This window comes from Varanus komodoensis, unplaced genomic scaffold, assembly GCF_004798865.1.
Source record: "Varanus komodoensis strain SLA01 unplaced genomic scaffold, ASM479886v1 scaffold41, whole genome shotgun sequence".
Classification (NCBI taxonomy): domain Eukaryota; kingdom Metazoa; phylum Chordata; class Lepidosauria; order Squamata; family Varanidae; genus Varanus; species Varanus komodoensis.
Genome location: NW_025335954.1, coordinates 8,589,443 through 8,613,743, shown reverse-complemented (window position 1 = coordinate 8,613,743; position 24,301 = coordinate 8,589,443). Strand labels below are relative to the sequence as shown.

The window sequence follows — 24,301 nt, the reverse complement described above, 5'->3', positions numbered from 1 at the left end:
GTGTCCTTTCGGCTTTGACCCAGCCGCTTCATTCTTTCTGGCGCTACTAGTACTAGCCCTCCGCTCTTCCCCAGTAGCATATTGGACACCTTCCGACCTGAGGGGTTCATCTTCCGGCATCACATCTTTTTTCCTTTTGGTACTGTCCATGGGGTTTTCATGGCAAAGATATTGGAGTGGGTTGCCATTTCCATTATATATAGATGCACATATATTCAAACCTGCTTCAGTGAGTTTCATTTGTTCTTGTTGCAGAATATGAGGCCAGGAATGTTGTTTCCCTTGTTGCAGAAATGGGAGGGATATTTTGCACACAGCCCTCCCAACCTTGCTGAAAAGAACATGTACAGAATGTGTCATGTAGCAGGGAAGCACAAGGTTAGGACAGTGCTCAGAGACAGCTACCATCTGACAAACAAGCGAGGGCAGGACAGCAATCTCTAGCGTGGAAGATAAAACTCAATGATCCAATAGCGGGGAAGGAGAAACTGAACAGGCCCCTGCCTCTGCTCTGGAAAGGTTTCCTAAGAACTGACTTACGAGCTTGTGTGACTTTCAGGCTTCCCTTCTTGGCTGCTGAGGTCCGCTTGGCTACCATCTGTGCAGTCACTTTGCCCCAGTTACCTGAGTGGTTCTTATAGATCTTGGTTTTCTCTTAGATTCTTGTTACTCGCCCTGAAGCCATACTTGAACTTGGCAAGCCCAACGGTGTTAGCCATGGGACTGAGACAGCCTCAGAAGGTGAGGTGATGAAGTGAGATGCCTCATCTGTATTTTTAACCCCTAGCCAGGCAGGTGCCTCTGTGCTTGAGAAGAAGGCAGCAGCTTGGAGAGCAACTGAGCAAGAGAGGCCAACAGAGTCTGAGCTTAGTAAGCACCTTACAGTGCTGGCTATCTTCTGACATGGAAGCACTGGACTGAGTGTTTAAGCTATGCTCAAGCTCCGGTTATGCTCAACCCACATAAAAGAAAATGCCTTAAGTCTCCAGTGGCCCCCTTTCACATGCTTGCACCCCTGCAACTTCTCACCACTCAGAGAAGTGGAGTGAAAACAATAATAAAGGAGATTAATGTGGCCTAATAGGATAATTGCTGCTGGTGTGGGAGAACTTTGTATACTTTATCTCAATAATTCTTATAACTACCCACTCACACCCTGCTATTGCTATAAACACAACCCCTGGCAAAATCCAACTGCTCCACCGTCCTCTGATGGCTCCGCCATCTGAGCCCCAGAGCAGAAACAATTTACTCCTTTGATTCAAAGTTCAGATCTGCACCATGGTCCCTGCCCTGCAGGGAAGCCAGGACAGGCATCATCACATCACATCACATAGCAAGAGGAAATGCTTCAGGGGTTCTCGAGGATGCAATGTCATTGCCACAACAGCATCGACCAGGACTGAGATGGAGAAGTTATGGCGTGTCAAACAATAATCAGCACCAAGAGTGGCCAAAAAACAAACAAACCCCAAAACAACACCCCACAACTCATTGTGAGAGAAAAGGAACACGAAAGAAACAGCTCTGCCTCCCTGGAAGTCCGATGCAGCTGAGTCACAAGTGGCCAAGGCAGGGACGCAGGTCTGTCTGTTTGCTGCCTGTGTTGTGCTGACATCAACTGCCCAGTCATGCAGAGCACAAGGAAGTGGAATGGTGGCACTGCATGAATCCTGAACTTTCAGCCTTCAGAACTGGGCTGAAACCAAACTTCTGTGTAGGGCCAGCCATTGGAATAATGCGGCAAGTGCAGTCATTTAAGGTAGTGGGGCTCAGGAGCAGATTTACCTTAATCTTAAACCTTAAATTTAATCTGCAGATTTCATACTGCCACAGCTCCCAGGAGCACTGTCCCTGCCGTTTTATGATTACATTTCAATAGAGACCTGTTAAGTCTGTACTGCTCTAAAACCACATATGGCTTCTGCCTTTTGAAGAGCAGGATGAATGGGTAGGTATGCTGCCAGCAAAGTCCTGGAGCTCACAGTATCTCCAGACAGTCAGATGGTGTCTATTGGGTAGGAAGGCTTTTAACTCTTTGCTCTCCACTAGGATCCCATGTAGTTTGGATGGTGGGGGACACACCTGCTAACACTGAAACATGGGAGCTCTATTTCCAATGCAAATAGCAATGGTGTGGGTTGATTTGGAGCAGAGGGGGAAGATTAACGCCCCACAAAGCCCAGGTAGGATCTTCAGTCCATTCACACAATTGCTAATTACACAGATGCTGTTGTGCCTAGTTTGGTCCTATGATCAGGTCTGTTGTAGTGTGCACATGTGTGCAAGCACATACACTCCTCACCTAAGCACAAAGCAGCAGTGAGAGGCAGTAGAAGAGATTAGTCCAGGGGCACCGATCATACTGACCATGGGAATGATGAGAAGTTAGAGCTCTTAGGAGGGGATGTTGAAATGGGAGACCAACCCTCCCCCTTCAGAGAGGGACCAGGTGGCTCAGCACCAACACTAGCCAGAAGCCCAACTAGGTGCAACAGGTGGAGTGGGGGCATGCCCGTTTCCACAACACACCTCCTCCAGGGTTGGGGCACAGACAGGTTCATAAGGAGAGCTTTGAGAAATGAACAGTAGATAAGATTCAGCACACTACTCTGGGTATGCTCAGAGACTTCTGTGAAACAATAAAGGTCATTAAGCAAAGAACGGTTTCAGGGTGGTGCCGGTTGGAGGGAGGAACACAGCTCACAACATTAAGCCCATCTACAGCTACTACTCCTGAGAGCTAGACTACCATCTGCAGTGTGACCCATACCAGCTGCTGGGGAACTTAAAAAGGAGATGGCTCATGCCCCATCTGCAGGCTGCAGAGAGACATCCAGTCTGCCACTGTAAGAAACAGGAAACCAGACTCCACAGGCCTTTGCTCTAAGCCAACAGACCTTCCATACGTCCTGAGTATTACTTTGCTTTCCTTAGAACAAGTGGGCTTTCTGATACATACATTTATGGAGATTGTACTGAATGATTAAGTGGCCAACACTTCTTTAACTGAGTAAACTGAACCTGATTCTACACAGTTGCTAGAAGGCTTTGTTATTAGTCGCAAAGTTGTGTCCAACCCATCGCGACCCCATGGACAACATTCCTCCAGGCTTTCCTGTCCTCCACCATCCCCCGGAGTCCACTTAAGCTCACACCCACTGCCCCAGTGACTCCATCCAGCCACCTCATTCTCTGCCGTCCCCTTAATCTTTTGCCCTCTATTGTTCGCAGCATTAGGCTCTTCTCCAGGGATTCCTTCCTTCTCATTAGGTGTCCAAAGTATTTGAGTTTCATCTTCAGTATTTGGCTTTCTAAAGAGTAGTCAGGATTGATGTCCTCTAGGACTGACCGGTTTGATCGCCTTGCAGTCCAAGGGACTCACAGGAGTCTCCTCCAGCACCACAATTCAAAGGCCTCAGTTCTTCAGTGCTCAGCCTTCCTTATGGTGCAGCTTTCACAGACATACATTGCAACTGGAAAAACCATAGCCTTGACTACACACTTTTGTTGGCAGGGTGATGTCTCTGCTTTTTAGTATGCTGTCTAGATTTGCTATAGATTTCCTCCCCAGGAGCAAGCATCTTTTAATTTCTTGGCTGCAGTCCCCATCTGCGGTGATCTTGGAGCCCAGGAAAATAAAATCTGTCACTACCTCCATTTCTTCCCCATCTATTTGCCAGGAAGTGATAGAATATGCTGGATCATGGAGAAAGCTAGGGATTTCCAGAAAAACATCTACTTCAGCTTCATTGACTATGCTAAAGCCTTTGATTGTGTGGATCACAACAAAGTGTGGCAAGTTCTTAAAGAGATGGGAGTACCTGACCATCTTATTTGTCTCTTGAGAAACCTATATGCGGGTCAAGAAGCAACTGTGAGAACTGGACACGGAACCACTGATTGGTTCAAAATTGAGAAAGGAGTTCGGCACGGCTGTATACTGTCGCCCTGCCTATTTAACTTATATGCAGAGCACATCATGAGAAAGGCGGGGCTAGATGAATCACCAGTTGGAATTAAGATTGCTGGGAGAAATATCAACAACCTCGGATATGCAGATGATACCACTATCATGGCAGAAAGTGAAGAGGAACTAAAGAGACTCTTGATGCGGGTGAAGGAAGAGAGCGCAAAAGTTGGCTTGAAACTCAACATTAAGAAAACTAAGATCATGGCATCCGGTCCTCTGTTGCACAGTAAATAGCAAGGCTGTGGTCAAATAGTAAATATTCATCTGTATGGGAGCATTCCCCCCACCCCAGCTTTTGGCTAAGCTAAGGGCAACAGGGTTGAGAAAATCATTGCCACTGTCACGGCATCCTTCAGAAGACACTTAGGAGAACTGACCCACCTAGCCAAAGCTCAGTTTTACAATAGGCTCTTCTCTTAGCATTTCTCATACCAAGAAGAGAGAAAAGTAGTCAACATTTACCTTTATGTCCATGTCAGGGTGGACAAATTCCTTCAGGCACTCAATGGGGCCCATCAGGAAAGGGCAACGGCTAGTGAAGACCTGCCAAGAACCAGAATGCGAGACAGGATGAAAGGGAGGTGAGGCGTTTGCTTGGCTGGCTTGCGGTGATGCTCTCTTCCCTCCCCATCTTTTCCACAGGTCCTTCATCAGCCTGAAGGGTCTCCCTGCAGCACCACCAAAAAGAGACCCAAGCAGGAGGAAGGAAGAGTTCCCTTTGGGTGCCAACTGTGCATTTACACCCACACCACACAGACGTGCAAATCCTTACCTCTCTAAGGCCCTCCTGGGCCATGGTCCGGAACCACAGAATCTCTCCAATGATGGTCATCCTCTTCAATACATTTTCTGTCGCTGGGAGAGACAACACAGGGATCAGTCCTGATTTTGTAAGCACGACAAAACAATGATATACAGAACCTGCTTGGGATTGATCTGTGAAAAGTGGTCTGACCACAAAGGCCAGAAATCCCTCTCAGGATGTGCCATACAACCAACATGATTCGGATTCTGGCTGTATGGCACGTACATGATTCTGCTGCATGCCACAGCGGAAACCCTTAGGGTGGTCCTCCTTCTAGAACCCACATCTTGTGGCCAGAGCAAGAGAATGATTTGAGTTACAGCCATGTTTTTTCTGTTTTCAGAAAGGGAGATCAGTCAGTGCTCCTTTGCTCCGAAACAGTAGGCATTCTCTGAGATTTTCCTTTATTTATATACTTCCATAATTTCTGTATTACCCAATAGCCAAAACTCTCTTGTCAGTTCACAAGAGTTAAAAATCCAAATTATACTATGACAGAATATAAAGGAGTTTTGTAAAAAGCCAGAATAAAGGCAGCAGCAAAATAATGAGGTATGCAATCCCATAGCTGCTCGGTGCTCTGTAGCTGGCCATAAGATAGGTCCAAGCCCTAGCACTGAAGCTGGAGGCAAGTTCCAAGGTCAGAACTGGGACTCCAATTGCAAAGCACCCTCCTGGCTCCATCACAGTTTGTATAGTTCTTTCTGCACTGGGCAGCAGAGAGAGGAGCAGTGAATCATTGACATGATAATGAGGAATTTCAGTGGTGCCTCAGCACCCCCATTACAGGGCAGCCTGAAGCAAAAGACATAGGACTAAAAGAGAGCATTATGCTAATAGGTGACTTCTACACAAATTTAACAAATAAATATAATGCACCTGGGGGGAGGGTGTTCCACAACTGGAGTGACTCTACTGAAAGGGCCCTTTTCTTAACAGCTGTCCATCTTATTTAGAAAAGGCCCTCCAAAGAAGCCTCTAGCATCCAGGTAGATATATAGAGTTGATATGGGTAACAGCTTCCAGTGATGGCTCAGTCTGCAATACTACTTTGAGTTTATAGAATCAACTTCATGGTCACAAGATATGCCTGATTTCTGAACCTTTTGGTTTCTTCCCACCATCCCCTCCTTTAGTCCTGCATAGCTATACATCGAGTTAGCATGTTGAGTCACCTTTACTAAGCTGGAAAGGCATGGGCCTGCAGCAGATGGATGACCACAAGTGGAAGTGCAGCAGGGTGGATGGCCTTATACACCCCTCCTATCCTATCCTATCTTATCCTTTTGTGGCATTTTGGTTACTCCTTCTAAAGGTACTTTTTAATTGTGGTTCTGGGATTATCCTTCTTCAATTTTGGAACTTTTTAAAAGCTCCTTGGCTATCTTTTTCCTAAGTAATCCTTCTGGTAGGCTTACAGAACATTTCACAACATATACAGATCTGTGCTCCTGAAGCCCTTTGCCTATTTGAAGCAGCTCACAAATCACAAAGTCCTACTTCAGCTGTTCCTTCAAAAAAGGAAGAGCAAAGAGCTCTCACTCCAAACTCAACCCACGAAATGGTTATCCAGTAGTTTCTGGAGTGGCAATGGAAGAAGAAGGCTGGGCAGAATCCTGACCTGTTAGACGGGGCAGTAGAGTTGCCATCTGCTCTGGAGAAGAGAAGTTAGATCGAATCTGAACGAGTACATCCATATTCTCCATCACTAGTTTCTAGAAGAACGGAAGTCTGATTATAGCACGTGGGGATTTCAGAAGCGAATCTTTCTTGACAGGAGAGACCAACACCAGCCCAGTTCCTGAAGTTTTGCATACTACAGCCATGTGAGGTGAAGAGATAGACCCATCACACTCTGGGATGCAGGAATGGGCTCCATGCTGACAGGGAGGCTGAAGGGGAGCTAAGCTGATCCAAGTGGGCAACCACAGAGTGAGTACCAGCCTGACCATGGAGCCAGGGGACAGTGGCGCCTTCCCATTGTCCTGATGCTCTCAGCTTTGGGTCTCCAAATACTCCTCAGCCAGGAGAAGAGACAATGGCCTGCATGGCAGGATAAAAGAACAAGCCGGAGCCTGTACTCACAAGAACAAAAGTCCAGAAGCGGATGTGTGTGTGGCTGTGGCTTGATCCGCTATTAGGAGAGAACTGTAACAAATCTTCTCTAGCTGCAGTATTTATTAAGCACTCCTGACTCCTCACCCAGGTTGGTCTGTGGGTACTTTACCAACATCCTCCTCCTGCAGGGCTTCTTCCATGCTATCTAAGCATTTCCCCATTTTTTTTCTTTTACATAGAGGAAAGAATGCTATTATTTCCCAACTGCTGAATGAAACAGAAGATGAAGCTCTGGTATTTTTGCCACTCCACTCTAACGGAGGGACACCTTGTGCTTGTGTTATGCAGCATACAGAAAGAAGGAGAAAAATGCACAGGGGGAAAGGTATGATCTTAATCCTGCAATGCCTTGGCAAAGGGGTGGGTTAAAAGTCTCATGTAGAAAATCCTTGGAGCATTGAGGATTTGGCAAATGGTTGGTAGCCAAACCTTTCCTCTCCCTCCCTGCTGAGGCCTTGCCAAATGGGTTGATGCAATAAAAGAAGAGAACCTTAAGGGAGGTGCATGACATCTCACTGCACATCAGGACAGCTCTCCATCCTTAATTGCATTGGGTGGGTGACTGCCTTGGCCTTGTGGGCACATGAGACTGGAGGAATCGGTAAAGGAAGCAGTAGCCCAGCACAAAGGAAACTCATTGGTCCTGCTAATAATTTTCAACTAGCACAGACAAAGACTGGGAGAAGCTCATTCTGACAACAGGTAATCCCATTTGAGCCTGCATATCCCTCCCCATGGGAATTTCCAGCAGCAGGTCCCTGTGCTAGCCAGCAGCCCTGTTCTACTAGTCACAGCATGAGCCCAAGGTGTGCTGCAAGAAAGCAAATCCCAGCATGCTTCTGTCCCTCCTGGCTACGCACCTTCAATTCCAGCATCTGCGAGGTAATATGCCACATGAGGTTGTCACTTAGGAACTTCATTCCGTAGGGCCCAAGCAGCTCAGCCAGTGCTCGCATCTCTGCAAGGGCGGGAAAGGTGTTGGTTGGCCCATTTCAAAACCCAACAGTACAATAAGCATACTAGAGGTCTTTGCAGCGTGACCTCTCTTTTGACTGCTTTCCCATGACACATGTTAAGTGTTGGTTCCTCCTTTGACTATGGAGCCATGCAAGTAAATGGGAAGGCAGATAAGTATTATATTCCACCCACTTCATTCTGTGTGACCTTTCAAGTGCTCATTGGCTCTCAAGCCTGTCTTGGTAAGCATGTCGCAAGCCGAGCCGGCTGGAGCCGGGGGTCAGACTAGATGGCCCGGGAGACCCCTTCTGACTCGCTCTGTTTCTATGTTTCTGATTGGCTGGAAAACAGTTTTGAGACATACCCACCGACCCTGTCCCCGCTGCTAACCACCACTGCTGCGGACATTAGACAGAGAAGCAGCAGCAACCCTTCCACTCCATTCACATCCAAGTCCCACTGAACTTTGAAACAAAGAAAGAGTCTAGTGACTCTCACTGACTTTGTTTTTCCTCCTCCCTCCCCACCCCTTTTCCTTTCAAGTTGTGTCTTTGAGATTTTAAGCCTGAGGGCAGAGATCAGGGCTTTTTTTTGTCATAGAACCGGAACAGCGTTCCAGCACCTTTTTTTGAAGTGATTGTGAATCCCCTGTTGGGCGTAGCAGATCGGCAGCAAAAATCATTAACACAGTGCCTGCGGGCTGCTTGTGTGCAGCGCTGATTGTCGACGCTGATTGTGAGGGCTGCTCGGCTTGGGATCGGTCGTGTGGTCGCAGCAAGTCAGCGACAAGGCCTTCATCCAGCGCTCCGAGCTCACCATCCACCAGCGCACCCACACCGGTGAGAAGCCCTACAATTGCAGCATCTGTGGCAAATGCTTCAGCCGCAGCCCCCCCCCTCAACCGCCACCAGCGCACCCATGGCAAGGACAAGGCCTCGGCTGGCCCCGGGGCAGCGCCTGCCACCGGGCCCGCCAAGCCTGCGACCCCGCTGCCCTCCTCGGCCTCCTTCGCGTCCCCCAGCCCTCTCCCGGCCTTGCCCTCCTTCCCCTCCTCCCTCCCCATCCCTGCTCTGGAGCTGCCCTGGTCTCTCCCCTTCTCCTCCCGAAGCTTTTCCCATTCGGCGTTCCCGTCTCCCGCCCCGTGGGGCTCAGACCTCTTCTCCAATAAACAGCCACCTCCCCTACTCTCTGCTTTCCATGCCCGGCGGTCTCCCTGCCGGGACAGCCTGCCTGCTCTGCCCGGGCCTGCTCCCAGCCCGCTTGTCTGTGGACGAGGGCCACCTCCTCACCTTCCCCCATCCTGGCGGCTTGGGCCTTGCAGGCTGCATCCAGACACCAGTCTCTGGGGAGCGCCCGCAGCCCTCCCGGGGCAGCATTTCCTTTGCAGGAGGTGAAATCATTTCACTCCCAGAGAGAACCATGATGCGGGGAGGCCACACTGAGAAGATCTTGCCCCCGTGCTGGGGAACTTGCAACCCTCCAGATCTGGGGAATTGCTATTCCCATCTTACTTTGCCAGCAGGTAGGCTGGTTGGGGCGATGGGAATTATATCCCAGCAATGTTCGAGGGTGTGTGGGGGGGAGGCTGCAGGTGCTTCTGCTGTACTCTGAGCTTGAGAATGATGCAAAGGAACAGCCATACATTCACTTTCTTGCACACGCGCGCACACAAACCCCCCTGCAGTCTGAAATGTTAGAGCCCAACCAACTGAGAGACTCTGCAGCGGGGGCGGTTTGCTTGTGGCCATCCAGATGTTGCTGGGCTCCATTAGTTTGAGACAAGTTTGCTAATGGAGGGGGAAGATGAGAACTGTAGTCCAACATCACCTGGAAAGCCGCAGCCTTCCCTCCTTTGGTCCACCACCTCCACCATTTTGCCCTGTTACAAGAGGACATAAGAGCGCTCAGCTGCCCATTCGCCCTCACTCACCACCCGCTTTTGTTTACACAATCAAGGTGATTTTCAGAGAGTGGCACAGGGCTTGTTTATGCCTCTAAAGCACAGGAGGGCACCCTCCAGTCTGGACCTCAGGTGGCCCATGGAAGTGGCTTGTTCAGCCCACGGTCGCGTGAGTGCTTACTGCCGGTGGCAACCATTGTGTAAAAGTGTGACCCCAAGATGTGAGTTCTGGCACCTTTTTTTTTTTTTTTTATACAAAAAAAACACTGACAGAGACTATCTTATTTCTCATCTTTGCAAGCTACACTAGGAGAGTTTTTGGCACGGCATAAACCGTAGGTCTCCTGATTATTATATGGCTAACAGATCAAATCACAATCCTGAATATTCTGGAAGTGAATACAAAACATCCAGGTAAGGCTATACTATTAAGCCCTGTGTCACTTGACTTCCTCAGCCCCAACTCCCATCTTCCCTTGCTCGCTCCTCTCTTAGCTTGCTATGCCCTGGGCTCAGACAGCATGATAACTCACATGCAAGGGTTGAGAACGGTTGCAGGCAAACCCACAGTTCAGTGATAACCTGCATTCAACTCATACTCAGCCTCTGAGTGTGGGCTATTGTGTCATCTGAACCCATTCGCTGTCTCTTCACTGTATCAGCTAACCCCACCCTGGAGGACTCAGAATTTTCCTGCGCCAAGAAGTCAGACTCACTTGCAGATTTCACAGCCGCCACTGGGCAACAAGGTCCAAGGCCACCTTGAAGGAAAACCACTCAAAAGCACAGCTCAGCTCCTGATAGAGGTGCTGACCTCACACCAAGAGGTGCTGCAGCCACTCAGTCCTAGGTGCTCGCAGGTGCACACATACCTGAGACATCAGAAAACTCTTCTGCACTGAAGGTTTGCTCCCCTTCCTTGGGTATACTGACAAAGGCTTGCATTGCTGGCGACAGGATGATGGAGCCCATGCTGGCCTGGCGCAAGAGCGATTCCAGGTACCTGGAAAGAGGCAGCAAAGAAAACCTGTTTGAGGTTCAGTATTGTACTCTCAAACTGGTAGAGGCAGATGTGTTAGGGGGAGGAAAAGAGTGGGGAAGCCATGCTCGGAGGACTTTGCTCCATAGCAATGGCATGAATGGCTGTCACATCCAGCCCTGCCTCCCTCTCTTAGTGCTAGCATATCCCTCCCAAAGGAAGGAAGGAAGGACAGAAAGATTCAGCCCCACCTTAGTGGTATGAATGCCGTTTTTCAGTGGTTAGCCCCCCACCCAACCTGGCACTTCTACGGATGCTTGGGGATACAACTCCCAACATCCCCAGCCAGCATGGTTATTCTGTTATGAGCCACTGCAGTGTAGTGGCTAAAGTGATGAGCTGGGGAGGCCTTGACTCAAGTTCTCATTCAGCCATGAAGCTTACTTTGGGTTGGTCACTGACAGTCAGCCTGTCCTACATCACAAGGTTGTTGTGAGGATAAAATGGAGGTGGTGGATCATGGGCACCACTTCAGGATCATGGAGAAAAAGGCAGGATATAAATGTGGCAAATACAATAAACCACATGAATAATAAATCCATTAAATATAAAACATGATAGATAAATAAATCAGGATCAAATATTTACTTTTTTAGCCAATAAATAATAAGAATGGCTGACAGCAGCCAGCAAGGCCATATTGTTGCTCAACACAACAAGAAGGCCCCAGGGTCGGAGAATGCTGGGTTGTAAAGAGCCCTCTGCACATGCTCAGAGGAACTCTCTTTATGAATACTGCAAATATTCCAGGGCCGAGCCTTAGCAACCCCACCACAACCGAATGAGTCTGCAACCTGATTGCACCCTGCTTTCTGGAGCACTGTGGCCCCAGTGTCCCCTTCTTGCCTCTGCCTCATACCAATTGGTGTAGAGTGTGGTGAGGGTCTGTTCGCCGTTCACATCCAGCGGCTGGGTCTGCTGCAGGAGCACGCCACGGAGCAGGCGCCCGACATCCATCCCCACACGGTGCATCAGTGACAGCAAGGAAGTGGCATAGGCTTGCACACCTGCCAGCACTTCCGAGGGGCGGCTTAACTCCGGAGAGCTCGGGTTTAGCTTCGCCAGCCGCACCAAGGATCTGGGGGACGGGGAGCAGGGGATGTGAGAGGCATTTGGAAGTACCCCCGCCCACAAGACCAAAGGAAGCACAGCAAAGTGGCAGCATCCACACTCTCAGCTGCCATCAGTCCGTGTCTATCCTTCAAGCCATCGTCTCCCCAGGACAGTGCTATGCTGTATAGCTTAAGGGGCTTTCTGAATGAGTGTGGATGGCCAGGTGATGGACTCAGGAATGTAGGTCACTCCCACCTGCATGTGTGGGAATGAAATGCAGCCATTAAGGGAGTCAAAAATCTGAGCTTTGCAGCTGGGTGCCAAAAGCAAAGTCAAGCAGAGCTGCATGGGCTGAATGCAGCTGCTGCTGGACAACCAGTGCAGCTTTAAAGATTAGCACCGTTTGAGGATCTGCTTTCCTTTGCTCAACTAATTAACCTGCATGAACCTGACCACACTTGCTCTTCATTCAGATGCTTAAAGCTTTCTTAGGCTGTAGCATGTTCAGCTCAGGAAAAGGAATCTTCCCAGACCACTTCCACTCTCTTTATTTCTGCACTACCCTTCTGCATTTGCTATACTCAAAATTAGGGTTGGCAACCTGGTGTGCTGGACAACCTGGACAATTCCCATGGTCCACTAGTATTGGCCATGCTGCTTGCAAGTGATGGGCATTCTAGTCCAAAACACCTGGAGAGCCCCAGGTTGCTTCTACCTGCTCAAAACAGTTCACACACAATGCAGTACTGACCAGGCACATAGACAATATGTTGTTATCTGTGGTATTTCTATAACAAAGACAATTCAAAATTCATATTATCCAACTTTATAATACGGATATACAAATTTTTAAAAAATCCAAATCAAAATACCAAAACCATTATTTCTTACTTCCTCCATAATTGAAAGGGAGCCCAGACCTTGCCAGCAGGTGCAATGGGAGCACAGCTCCGCTCACAGACAAGGAGAGAATGGCACGCATGCCTTCTTTGCTTGCAGAACTGCTGTGCTTTGCTGCCACAGCAAGTTCAGCAGCAGCAGCAGCGTGGCTGAAAAGTGGGTGAGAGGAACCACATGTGGCCTGTGCATTGCTCGTTTCTGTCTCATGGAAGGGGAAAGGGAGGCACAGACCAGTTCTCAGATCATGTATGTCAGGAAAAGCATGAAGCATGCTCTGACTCAGACGGTAAATGGAAAAATCTCTCATGGGCAAAGAAGGAGAGATTGAAAGAACTGGGCATTCTTAGAGAAGACTGAGGGGAGATGTAATAGCATGGCTGTGCAGGTTGGAACAATGGGAGTTGTGGTCTACAACATGTGGAGAAGGCTGATGTACCACATGTACCCTCTGCTCTTGTGGACCCCACGTCACTGCCCTATCACTTCAGCTGTGGTCTTCCCACCCCATACCTGCCGAGGCGGATCTCCAGCTGGCTGTTGAGGTATTCCACCGGAGTCACAGTGTGCTCAAAGACAACAAAGCTGGCTGTTTGGTTCAGGGTCCAGCAAAGCTCAGTAAGTGTCAGGTGCAGCTTGTCCAGGCTGTGGGGAGGGAGAGAAACAACCACTGATACTGGGTCAAAATCATCAAAATCCATGACATTGTTTGGCAATGGAGACACACACATCAAGAAGCACTTCACAATCCAGATTCCAGAAGCAACCAAAAGGTTCGATGTAAGTGGATTTTTCAGCAGGAAAAACCCACCTCCACCACCTTCTGAATATTTAACTGATAAAAATTGTTCTTCAGATGTGTCCTTTTTTTAATCCTATTGCTTGCCAATCCTGGAGACTCTGAACTTTTCTACATGAGGCTGTTAATCTGCTGTTCCTACATTCAATTTCCTCAAAGAATCATGCACTATGCAAAGAGGGTCCCTTGCAAGAGGAAGAAAGATGAAGTAAAAAGGTAATAATAGTAATATGTGAAAAGCTTTTGCTTTCCTACTTTTCCATTATATAACTTTTAGGTGGCACTGTGGACTACTAGAACAGTAGAACATACAAGCAAAAAAACCCAACCCCTTTCACTGTCACAAATAGTTACTGCGTTACTCTTGTGATGTGTGGTCTAAAGAAACTGTAACTGTCATGAGTAAAGAATGATGGATGCACAAAAAATCCCTCATCTAGAAAGCTTCTGTGTGTACCTTGTAGGGTGCATGGAACACAGAAACCTAAGAAAAGCCCTGCTGGATCAGACGAAAGGTCTTGCACTTCATACACATGGTTGCAAGCCAGCTGCACACAGGATCCCTTATGCAAGATGGGTGCAAGGCCTCTGCCTGCCCGAGTTTCTTGGCAGAGGGTGCATGCAGGCAGGCCGCCTCTGGTGAAGGAGACAGCACACAGCCAGCAAGGCTAGTAGCCACTGATTGCCTCCACTGCATCTCTATTTACCTGTCTGTCGAGAGAGAGCGAGAGCGATGGGGGAAATACAACATGAGTGGCGGATGGAATGGGGAGGCTATATCCAGTCTGCAGACTCAAGGCTTCCTGTTGCTGCCCAAACAAGATGAGAATTGTGCCCACCTTGATCAATAAGGGCCTTCACAAGCCACCCCACAATTTCTATTCCTCTAATCCTTCCTAGGGGATTCATAGGACACATCGTCCAAAGTCAGGAACTTAATCTGGCCTCAGATCTCATTTGAAGCAGAAATGCAAGGCTGAAATATATTCAAAAGTTTGTCAGTTCAGTGCTGCTGCTATGAACTCAATCTCTGCCATGCATGTAGGTTCGTGACCTTACGTGGTGACCAGCGAGCGGTCCCTCCGGTGGCTCTCGGCCCCAGGCTTATCCCTCTCTGGCTCTGCTTTCTTGGCCGATGCTTTGGGGGCTCTCTTGCTCCGGGCCTTGCTGATGGTGGCAGCACAGTGCTTGGGCAAGAGCTGGGAAGGTGATAGAGACAAGGGCATCATGTGGCTGTGTCACAAACACAATGGTAACCAAGTGGGTGAGACACTGGGGAGGGCAGAGACAGGCAGGTACAGAAAGCCAGGTGCGAGTGAAGCCAAACCAACTGCAGGCACCGAGTAATATGTAAGCCAACCCATTCCTGGCATATTCTCCTTCCAAATGCTGCCCCCTTCCTTTGAGGGCACCTCATATCCTGAAAATATGTATGTATGTATTTAAAACTTTGGTAGACCATCCCTTCACAGATGTCTCAGGACAGTTTACAACAGATTAATAAAATGGAATAAAAATAGAAATGAGAGTAGCAGTTGCACAGCATCCAATGTTAAAATATAAAACCACTAAAAAAAACAGGTTAACAATTAAAATATTGGGAGAATAAAAAGGTTTTTGCCTGATGCCGAAAGGAAAGAAGCATTGGTGCCAGGTGAACCTCTCTGAGGAGCATGTTCCACAATTGGGGTGCCACTGCAGAGAAGGCCCTCCCCTCTGGGTAGTCACTCTCCTGATCTCTTTCAAGGATGGCTCCTGGAGGAGGGCCTCTGACTCAGATTTCAAGGGGCAGGAGGGCACATAGGCAAGAAATAGCAGCACAATGCTGGAAGATATGAAATTGCCCAAATGGGACCATCTCTTTCCATGCTCGCACATAATTCCTCTCTAAAATGCTCCGTGGGTATCACTTGGCTTTAGGCTTTGGGGTGCCATTTATACACAAAGAGCAGCAGTGTGGCAGGCACATTTCCAAGGGCTTCTTCGATGTTACTGCTGCCGTGATCAAATTCTCCCAGCCATATGACGAACCATGCAGGTCCTTTCCACTGGACCCCCCACCACTAAACCCAGTCTTGCCACTGGATACATCACCCCACTGACACTGCAGACATCAGCTTCAGCTGCCTGAAAAGACTGAACTGGTCACTAGCTTTGCCCCTGCCCCTGCCATTGATTTGCACCTATTTTCAGAAACTGGACTAGCCACTGATCCAGTGCCCCCTTCTCTGTTCCCTCCATCAGCCCCCTATGCCCAGTTCCAACCACCCATGAAGGTAATGGCTCCATACCTGCTCGCTCAATTTGCAATGCTCAGCAGAAGCATCCAGGATGTATGTGCAAGCAAGTCGAGCAATCTCTTCCAGGAAGTTGTTGCACAGTCCCAAGGCACGGTTCCGCAGGTGAGGGAGCTGGAGTGGGGAAAGAAATATGTACCTGAGATGCCATTCTTATCAATTGCACACCTGCTTGTAGGTAGCAGCCCACAGTGGTCATTTACAGAATGTGTATCCTGCCTTTCTGCTGATGAATGATGTTCAAGATGCTCAACAATAACATCTAAATTAAAAGCAAACGTTGAGTTTAGACAACACAATAACCCACATTGAAGAGTTGATGTGGGTTGCTGCTGAAATGGAGGTAATTGTGTTATCTGAACACAGGCATGATAACATGCCCTGGCTAGATAACCATGAGCAATCTGCAGATCACTGCCAAACCGTGAACTTTCTTCATGGGATGCTCATGTAATAAACCATGGTTGTTCACACAGCTTGGATCAGATAACACAACATTACAAACCACACTTGGCCTTTCAATTAAAACATAAGAGGAAAAACAGATAAACTAGGAAGGAAGGAAGGAAGGAAGGAAGGAAGGAAGGAAGGAAGGAAGGAAGGAAGGAAAGAAGGAAGGAAGGGTACCAGTTGATTATTAATCCCTCTGGAAACAGACCTGCTTGAATAAAAATGTATTTGCCTACTATAGAAGGACAACAAAGGGAATCCCAACCAAGCCTTTCTTGGCAAGAAGTTCCACAGCATGTTCTAGTTCGTTGTCACAAGACAGGGACAAAAGAGTGGCTTTGTAAAGACCTGCTCTTGCTCCTGGCATCCTTTAGCTATGTAAAGCATACAGCACATTGATAAATGGACAAATTGTGTGGCTTGGAACTAGTGGATGGGATTTACTCTTGGGTAACTGAGCACAAGACTGAGGTCTAACAACATTTCTACTGTTATGTTTAATAAGGTAAACTTCCTAGTAATTATGTTATAGGCTGCAGGCTGAATTATGGAACAAAGTAATTAAACAAGATAAACTATGCATAGTTAATTGGTTTGCATAATCCACACAGGGAAGAACATTCCCATTTTTTGGTTTTAGAACCTGGATTACCTTGATGTGGAATAATACATTACTCTTCTGAAAGAGTATACATATTCACAGATGGGCTCTAAAGCCACCCTGTGATGCAGCCCGGTAAGGTCACCTGCCCGCCATGGTTTCCATTTTCAGTGGGGCTGCAGCTGCTTACCTCTAGCTCTAGCTCTTTTCTACCCTGCTCCCCTTCCTCACAATGACCAAATGCATACACACCTCTTCAGGGCACAAAGGGTTGGAGGCATGGCTGAAATCGGCTGTCAGAAGTGGGAACACAATGGCATAGCGCAACATAGACGGTTCCTCCATGGTGGATGCAAATAACTTCTCCAGGAGACGCACGTAGAAACTGTCAAAGGTTTGGAGATACCAGATTTTATGGCAAGAAGGAGCATCCAACTGCACATGCTCCTGGGTACCAATGTGTGCTGGGATGAATGTAAGAACCATAAGAAACTTGGAGCCAAATCTTAAATCATAATGCCTGCACTAGGCCATCTGTTCTGTGCTTTTATTTAATGGACTTTTAGAACGCCATTCAGGATGAATTACCCATCCACGTGGTTTACAATAGCCTGTAGTTTTCCTACATTGTGCACATGGGGCTGATACCTTGAGATTGATGTGACACCTTCCAAATAAAACTTCGGAAGGTTTCCAACAGCACACAAAAGCACAATCTGAGCCGGTGGTGAATCTTTTGCATGCAACTTTTGTCATTTGCAACATGCAGGAAATCTGCAATCTGTCTAGTAAAAAATTGCAATCACCATGAGCAAATGTGGCCATGAAAGGTACAGTAAGATTTCATCCTTCAAAAACCCATTAAGTTCCTAGTCCACATGGGTATTGCAGAGAAATTGGTTCAAAAAACTTGTGAACAATTACTTCAGCAAGTACAGAGGGAGATTTTCTACAAAAAGAAGTTAATCCATTGTTAATTGCCTGCTGTAACTACATTCAGTTTCATCACAGGATTGAGACCTGAGCACAATACACAAAGCGTTACCTTTCCTGTTTTTCTACTACATAATCTCTAGCTAGCAACACAGTATAATGGAATAGTGTAAATACACAAGTGGAAAAAGTGGTATCTTGTGTTTTGAGCATAAATTCCTCATTTTCCTTGATCTTTAAAAAAACCTCACTGAAACCACTGACTGGACCCAGAAGTGAAACTGCAGGGCCACAAAGTCATCTAAAAAACTATAAATAATCATGAGTGTACAATAAATGTCTCGTGTGGAAAGGCCCAGGAATGAAAATGCTCTGAGCGATGATTTACATATTCTGGATGTGCGACTTTCCGCACTTAGCACCATCGACAGAGACTTCTAGTGATCTCCTCTTGTCCGTTCCTTCCTATTTTTATAGCAGTGGTAAACAAGCTGTTTGCCATGTTTGCTACAAATGAGTCCCAAGGTATGAGACACTGGTGCTCGAGGATCACTGTCTGTTCTGCTGTCAGGATTGTCTTCCACTGCCCCAAGTACACACCAGAATACAGAGAGGTCTGATGTCTCCACAATCAGCTCTTCCACGGAATCCAGCATCTTAGTGTGAAAGATGATGAGGTTCATCACCTTGGCGATGTCGTGGTTTTCTCGCAGCTGCAACGGGGCCTTCATGACACTGGTATATGCCTGGTGGAAGAAAGAAGCTGTTCCCACTAACCCTTCTCCCTAAATATTTAGAGTGGGGCAAGACTACTGTAACATGCAGGGTGACTGGGCCAGTTCATCACCTGATTAACCAACACACAACTCCCACTTGGATGCGTAAACTGTCTTAAGTGAGCAGAAATGCATTTGAAGAGCTAACTGGATGCTCAGAAAGCTTTCAAATATTTATTCCATGATGGATCACTCCCACACTAAGTTATCACTAGCCACTACACTTTATCCATGTCAAATCTGTGGGCCTGAACTATCCCTGGGACAGCTAAGAAGAATGGGGAAGAACTCCTTAACCACAATGGCAGCCCTTCCCAATGGATGGGCTAGCTGAAAAAGCAGGGAAGCAAAGACTGGATAGAAATGTCAATCTGATGCACATGGGGTTGTATCTGGAACCCAACAAAAGGCTGACAGGCAAAAAGTCTGAGAGTTTGCTCAAAAATGCAGCCTGAGATCACATTTGAGAGGTCTCTAGATTCTTCCCTTCCAGGGGACACTGCGACAGAGGGATGGCCCCATCCATAAGTGGCTAGATAGGCAGACACATCACATGCACTGATACATATACTAGTGCTTCATGTTACCCTCACCACATGAGAGCAGCCTGGCACCACTAAATATTCTGCAGACTTCCCCACCAACAGGCAGAGAAAGTTGGAGGAGATTTAAACTTAACACACAGGGAAAGGGAGCGTCTGACTTGTGCATTTTATCTAGTTCTTTCTGTTTCTCTCTCTCTCTCTTCCACATTCTAAGGAAGACTGGTTTTAGAAGAAAGAGATAAGCAGAGATAAACAAAGACCAGTCAATGATCTGTGACACCCTCCTGTTTATACTGCCTGTTGGTCCAAGAAGTCTACTGAGAATTCTGCCAGGCTTCCCTTCCATGGTGGAGGAGCCGAGCCACAATTTGTGATAGCCCCAAGTTGGGAGTACAAAATCCAGATAAGCAGCAAGCAGTCTAAACAAGCTGGAAGCCAGATTGACCAGGGTGTCCCAGGGGGCAGAGTGTGGAGCCGAATCAAAACCTGGCAGGGGATTTTACCTGCAGCCTAAACCAATCCAGCCGAAGTGCATTGAAATCAAATTTCTTCTTCTCTTCAACTGCAAACAAAGCATGAATGAAGTCAAAACTAGGAAAAGCCACAGGATTCTCTTCCACTGTGTAGGCCTTACAGATGGGAAAATCTAGGGCTGAAGCGGGAAGATAAACCACATACATAGAATGGTTTTTCTTCTGGCGGCTCTCTCAAGACTGGAGGCAGTAACCTGTTCAGCACTACATAGTTCACATTGCATCTAATGCAATGCCAACAGCATTAGCCAGTGCAACGACTTCTCCCAAAACACCCATTGCACCAGCAAACAAGATCAAAGCTTATGCTAGCAAAATCTAATTTATGTTACCACTAGTGCTACACAGGATACTGCCCTTGTTATGCACAATAAATTCCTTTATTCCTGGAGGAAGCAGGTTCCATTTCTGCTAAATATACAGCCAAGCAGCTTGGCTCCTGCCCCCTCATCATCCAGTCAAGTCTGCACAGAGTTTAAAATATGTACGTGAAAGTTTTCACAGACAGATCTCAAGAGGCCAGAGAGCTGATCAGGAAGTTATATTCTTTCACCCTCTCCTATCGCTAACATAAAAGGATTAGCACAGAATGGCAAAGCAAATTCTCATAGCAAAAATCTAATCCTTTTGTGGTATGCCATTTGAGCTACTCTCATATGGGGAGAATTAAATAGGGTGTTTAAACACAAGAGAATTAAACATGCATGCACATTCGCGCGCGCACACACACACACACGCGCGCACACGGCGACCTCCAGCTGACAGAAGACTTACCTTGCTTGATAGTTATGGATGAGAGTGAGCTCACAAAGGATGACATAATCACAGACTCCTCTTCTGGGCACACAGTCAGGTCCTGCGAGAAGCAAGAGGGCTCAGAGAGGTGACAATGGCTTATTTGTGTGGATGTCATTTATTCACACTGGATTTTAATGAGCCAGATTCTTTCAATGGTTTCAACTCTACTTCACCTCTTGTGCCCTCAGACAGAGAAGAGACACATGATTTTTTAAAAACAAGCTTCAGGGGGATGAAATGATCCCTCTTCACTCTGTTCTCGAGTTTCTGGTGTGCGGAGCATCTTCTGCCTTATTGTGCCATGGCAGAACTTGCAAGGCTGACTTTTGCTAAGCCAGACTGATCTAAACCAGTATTTTCAATCCCGGGCCAGCAGCATCCCTGCAAGGCCCTAGCTGCAACTAGCAATAGCAAGCAAAAACCTCAAATGGAAAACTGCTCCAACACCTGTAATCTGGAATTCTTTTCCTTGAATAGGCCAGGAACTGAATCTATAAGGTCCCACTGTGTACAGATCAGGGGCTTTATCCCTGAAAATTGGTTCAAACATCTTGACCTTTCCTAGCCATTTGTGCCTTTCTTTCACATCCCCTCGGGACCAAGGAGACTTAATGCAATGGGAAGCTCTCAGAGAGTTCCACATAAGCCCAACAGGTACGTCTCTTCCTTCTTCTCTCTTGCAGTTTCCCTACCTGGATGGCACTGCTGAGCACCTGGGCATCAAAGTGTGACAAGTACTGTGCATGATAGCGCTGGAGGACTTTTTGGTGCTTGCGGATCAAATTACAGATTTTCCTCATCAGAAAGAGCAGTTCAGCCAGGTAGCTGGGGAAGGGGCAGCAGAAGGGTGGGGGAAACACAAACACCCGGAGTGAGGTTCTCTTCGCTGGAAGAAAGCTGCCTTGCATCCTCCTCCACACACAAACATGTACACCTTTGCCAGGTCAGTCCAGATGAAACACCTCCCAGCCCCATGCTGGAGGAATTCAACTTCTCCCACTGCCACACAGCCCCCAAATGTGAGCCATGGAGGCTATTTCTTAGTCAAGGAAGCGAATCTGAGGATCTCAAGTGCAGCCAGAGGACTTCGAAGCACTCACTGCAAGGAGGCTCAACAAAAGACATAAAGGAGGCCTGGAGGGTCTACAGGAACTTGCAGTCTGCATTAGAGGGAGCCACAGGAGTGGCCTGGGAAGGTCATCCAATAGCTCTTCGAGCTGTAAATGCACCACGCCTTGAATGGGCTCCAGGAGGCAAAAACAGCCCGCAGACTTCTGAAAGTTGCCCAACCCTCATCCAACTGATCCCTGTAAGATCACCCATGATGGCTCTCCACCATGAAACCTGGGTGCCCTCCCATCAATAACTGTTGATCAAAAATACTTTCGAAGTTTCCTGGCTAAGTGCCTCCTTTCCTTCTCCTGCGCAAACTGATCTGAACTGCAGAAATCTCTGCCCTAAGGAAAAGATGAGATGATTTTCTGCTATCCCTTTGCAACCTTCTGTTAGAGCAGGAGCAGGTGACCTAATGCCTGCCGAATGATTAGGACTACAACTTCTATCATCCACAACCCTTGGCCATCCTGCCTGGGTGCATGGGAGTGGTAGTCCGAAGCAGTTGTCTATGTTACAGGAAGGAATATAAAGGAAGACACACCTCTGGTACCTCTAATACTTGAGCCGTACAGAGAATGTGGGCAGCTGCAGCTCGCCATACAGGTGCCAAAACAACTTCAGCCTCTGCAACCTCATATCTCTGAAGAAGGCAGGAACTCTGTCCTCCTTTGGTTCCACTCACCCTACACCTTGCGAGTCCCCACCCCACCCTGGCTGGCTCCTTCTGTGGCCAGCATGCTGGATGGCATCCTGCTCCCCCCACCTCCACTCCCCCTTCCTGTCTTGGACCCCCCGCCCCATCCTCAGTACCTGTCAGTGAATTCCTCCAGGTTCTTGCCCTTGCTGACATGCTCGCTGTGTCGGCAAAGCCAAGTGACCTCATCACGGCAGAAAGACAAGGCCATGAAGACATAAATAGCCTACAAGGGTGGAAAGGGAAAGAGACATAGGAGGTTAGGTCAAAGAATCTCCCTCCCTTCTGTCAGGAAGGTCAATTCAAGGAAAGCCATTACATTTTTCCCAAAGTGTTGAGGGGTGAACATATCCCAAAACTAAAGCTAGTTTCTAAAATCCTATCCTACTGGCAGATGTCCTGCGATTCTGCATTACATGATGAAAAACCTAGAATAGGAGGGTCAGTTTTTCCAATTAATGGAAAGTAATAAAGTCACACTGTGTTCTGGCTCATGTTCTTCCTGTATTTCAGAATTTTGTTTGTGAATAAAATGATGGGCGGGGGGAGAGAAACATGAAGTAGGTGAAATATAGTTGGTCAATCAATATGGAAGATGAACAGAATGGAAAGAGCTAAGAAATTAATTCCTGGGGTTTGGGACAGCACAGAAGAATTTGCTGCCACTGACTAGAACAGGTGCACGGTGCTGCAGTTGTGTGCATGGCAGAGAACACCCTGCAGCTCTTGAAGTCTTGGCTTCTCCACTACCACCATGTGAAGTCCCTACAGTGGGACAGCCAGTGGTGGTGGGATGGGCCCTTCCCTCCTGAGGCAGTAGCAGGTTTCCATCCCATGCCACCACCAGCCCAAATCAAAAGGGTCTGTATCAGTTGGTTTACTCAGGAACTGGCCAGCATGATCCCAGATCCAAGTTACCTCAGTTGTACTCAAGGAACAAACTCTGTTGGTGCAAAACTAGTTTTTTTTTTTTTTTCAATCCTCTTTGTCCCCACAGCACAAACATGACCTGTTCCCTGATCATACCAGGAGGGAAGATCCGGTCTTGGCTGGGGCCATGTGCAAGGACGCCCAGAACTTTGTTGAACTAGCATTGTTGGCATAAAAGAGGCAAAGAAGAGGGAAAATACACTTATTTGCGTGCGCGAAAGAAATTTTAAAATATTGGTCAGGTATGGGTAGGTCCACTAAGGTGCTGCCAGGCACTTTGAAGGGGCAGGTTACATAGAAACATAGAAACAGAGTGAGTCAGAAGGGTCCTCCCGGGCCATCTAGTCTGACCTCCGGCACCAGCCGGATCTGCTCACGACATGCCCACCATGTGGACATCCAGCCTATCCTTGAACACCCGCACCGATGGGGCCTCAACGACCTCCCGTGGAAGCCCATTCCACACCCTTGGGGTCCTGACTGTCAGGAAGTGCTTCCTGGCATCCAAATGGAAGCTCGGTTCTCTGAGCTTTGCTCTGTTGGAGCACATTCTGCCTTCCTCTGCAGGGGAGAACAGGTCTCTACCCATCTCCATGTGACATCCCCTCACATACCTGTATGTCACCAACATATCCCCTCTGAGTCTCCTCTTCTCCAGGCTGAAGAGACCCCGTTCCCTTAGTCTCGCCTTGTACCCCATCCCCTGCAAACCGGCCACCAACCTTGAGGCCCTACGCCGCGCTGACTCCAACCTGGCTATATCCTTTCTGTAATGAGGGGCCCAAAACTGAACACAATACTCCAGTTGCGGGCACATGTCATGTACAGTGGTAGTAATACCTCTCTCGATCTAGAAGCCACACTTCTGGCTATGCAACCAAGAGTGGCGTTCGCCCTCTTGACCGCCGCATCACACTGCTGACTCAGGTTTAGCCTGCAGTCAACCAGTACCCCAAGGTCCCTTTCACAAGTGCTGCTCTCCAGCCACTTGTCACCTAACCTGTACTTATGACCCCTATTCCTATGCCCCAAGTGCAAGATCTTGCACTTATCCACATTGAACACCATCCTGTTGTCTCCTGCCCAC

At 47.8% G+C, this 24,301-nt stretch overlaps 1 protein-coding gene across 1 annotated transcript in view; it reads right to left on the bottom strand.

Moving 5' to 3' along the window:
* Window positions 1–24,301, bottom strand: part of NCKAP1L (NCK associated protein 1 like) — a 76,532-nt gene that overhangs the window by 29,409 nt on the left and 22,822 nt on the right. Inside the window, exons 12-26 of the mRNA XM_044443207.1 lie at window positions 22,401–22,510; window positions 21,167–21,299; window positions 20,451–20,532; window positions 19,647–19,705; window positions 18,423–18,568; window positions 17,142–17,274; window positions 15,833–15,952; window positions 14,601–14,740; window positions 13,256–13,387; window positions 11,652–11,870; window positions 10,626–10,756; window positions 7,757–7,854; window positions 6,400–6,493; window positions 4,746–4,828; window positions 4,436–4,516 (exon numbers count right to left, since the gene is read on the bottom strand). Coding sequence (XP_044299142.1) covers window positions 4,436–4,516; window positions 4,746–4,828; window positions 6,400–6,493; window positions 7,757–7,854; window positions 10,626–10,756; window positions 11,652–11,870; window positions 13,256–13,387; window positions 14,601–14,740; window positions 15,833–15,952; window positions 17,142–17,274; window positions 18,423–18,568; window positions 19,647–19,705; window positions 20,451–20,532; window positions 21,167–21,299; window positions 22,401–22,510 — 1,761 coding nt within the window. The remainder of the gene's footprint in view (window positions 1–4,435; window positions 4,517–4,745; window positions 4,829–6,399; window positions 6,494–7,756; window positions 7,855–10,625; window positions 10,757–11,651; window positions 11,871–13,255; window positions 13,388–14,600; window positions 14,741–15,832; window positions 15,953–17,141; window positions 17,275–18,422; window positions 18,569–19,646; window positions 19,706–20,450; window positions 20,533–21,166; window positions 21,300–22,400; window positions 22,511–24,301) is intronic.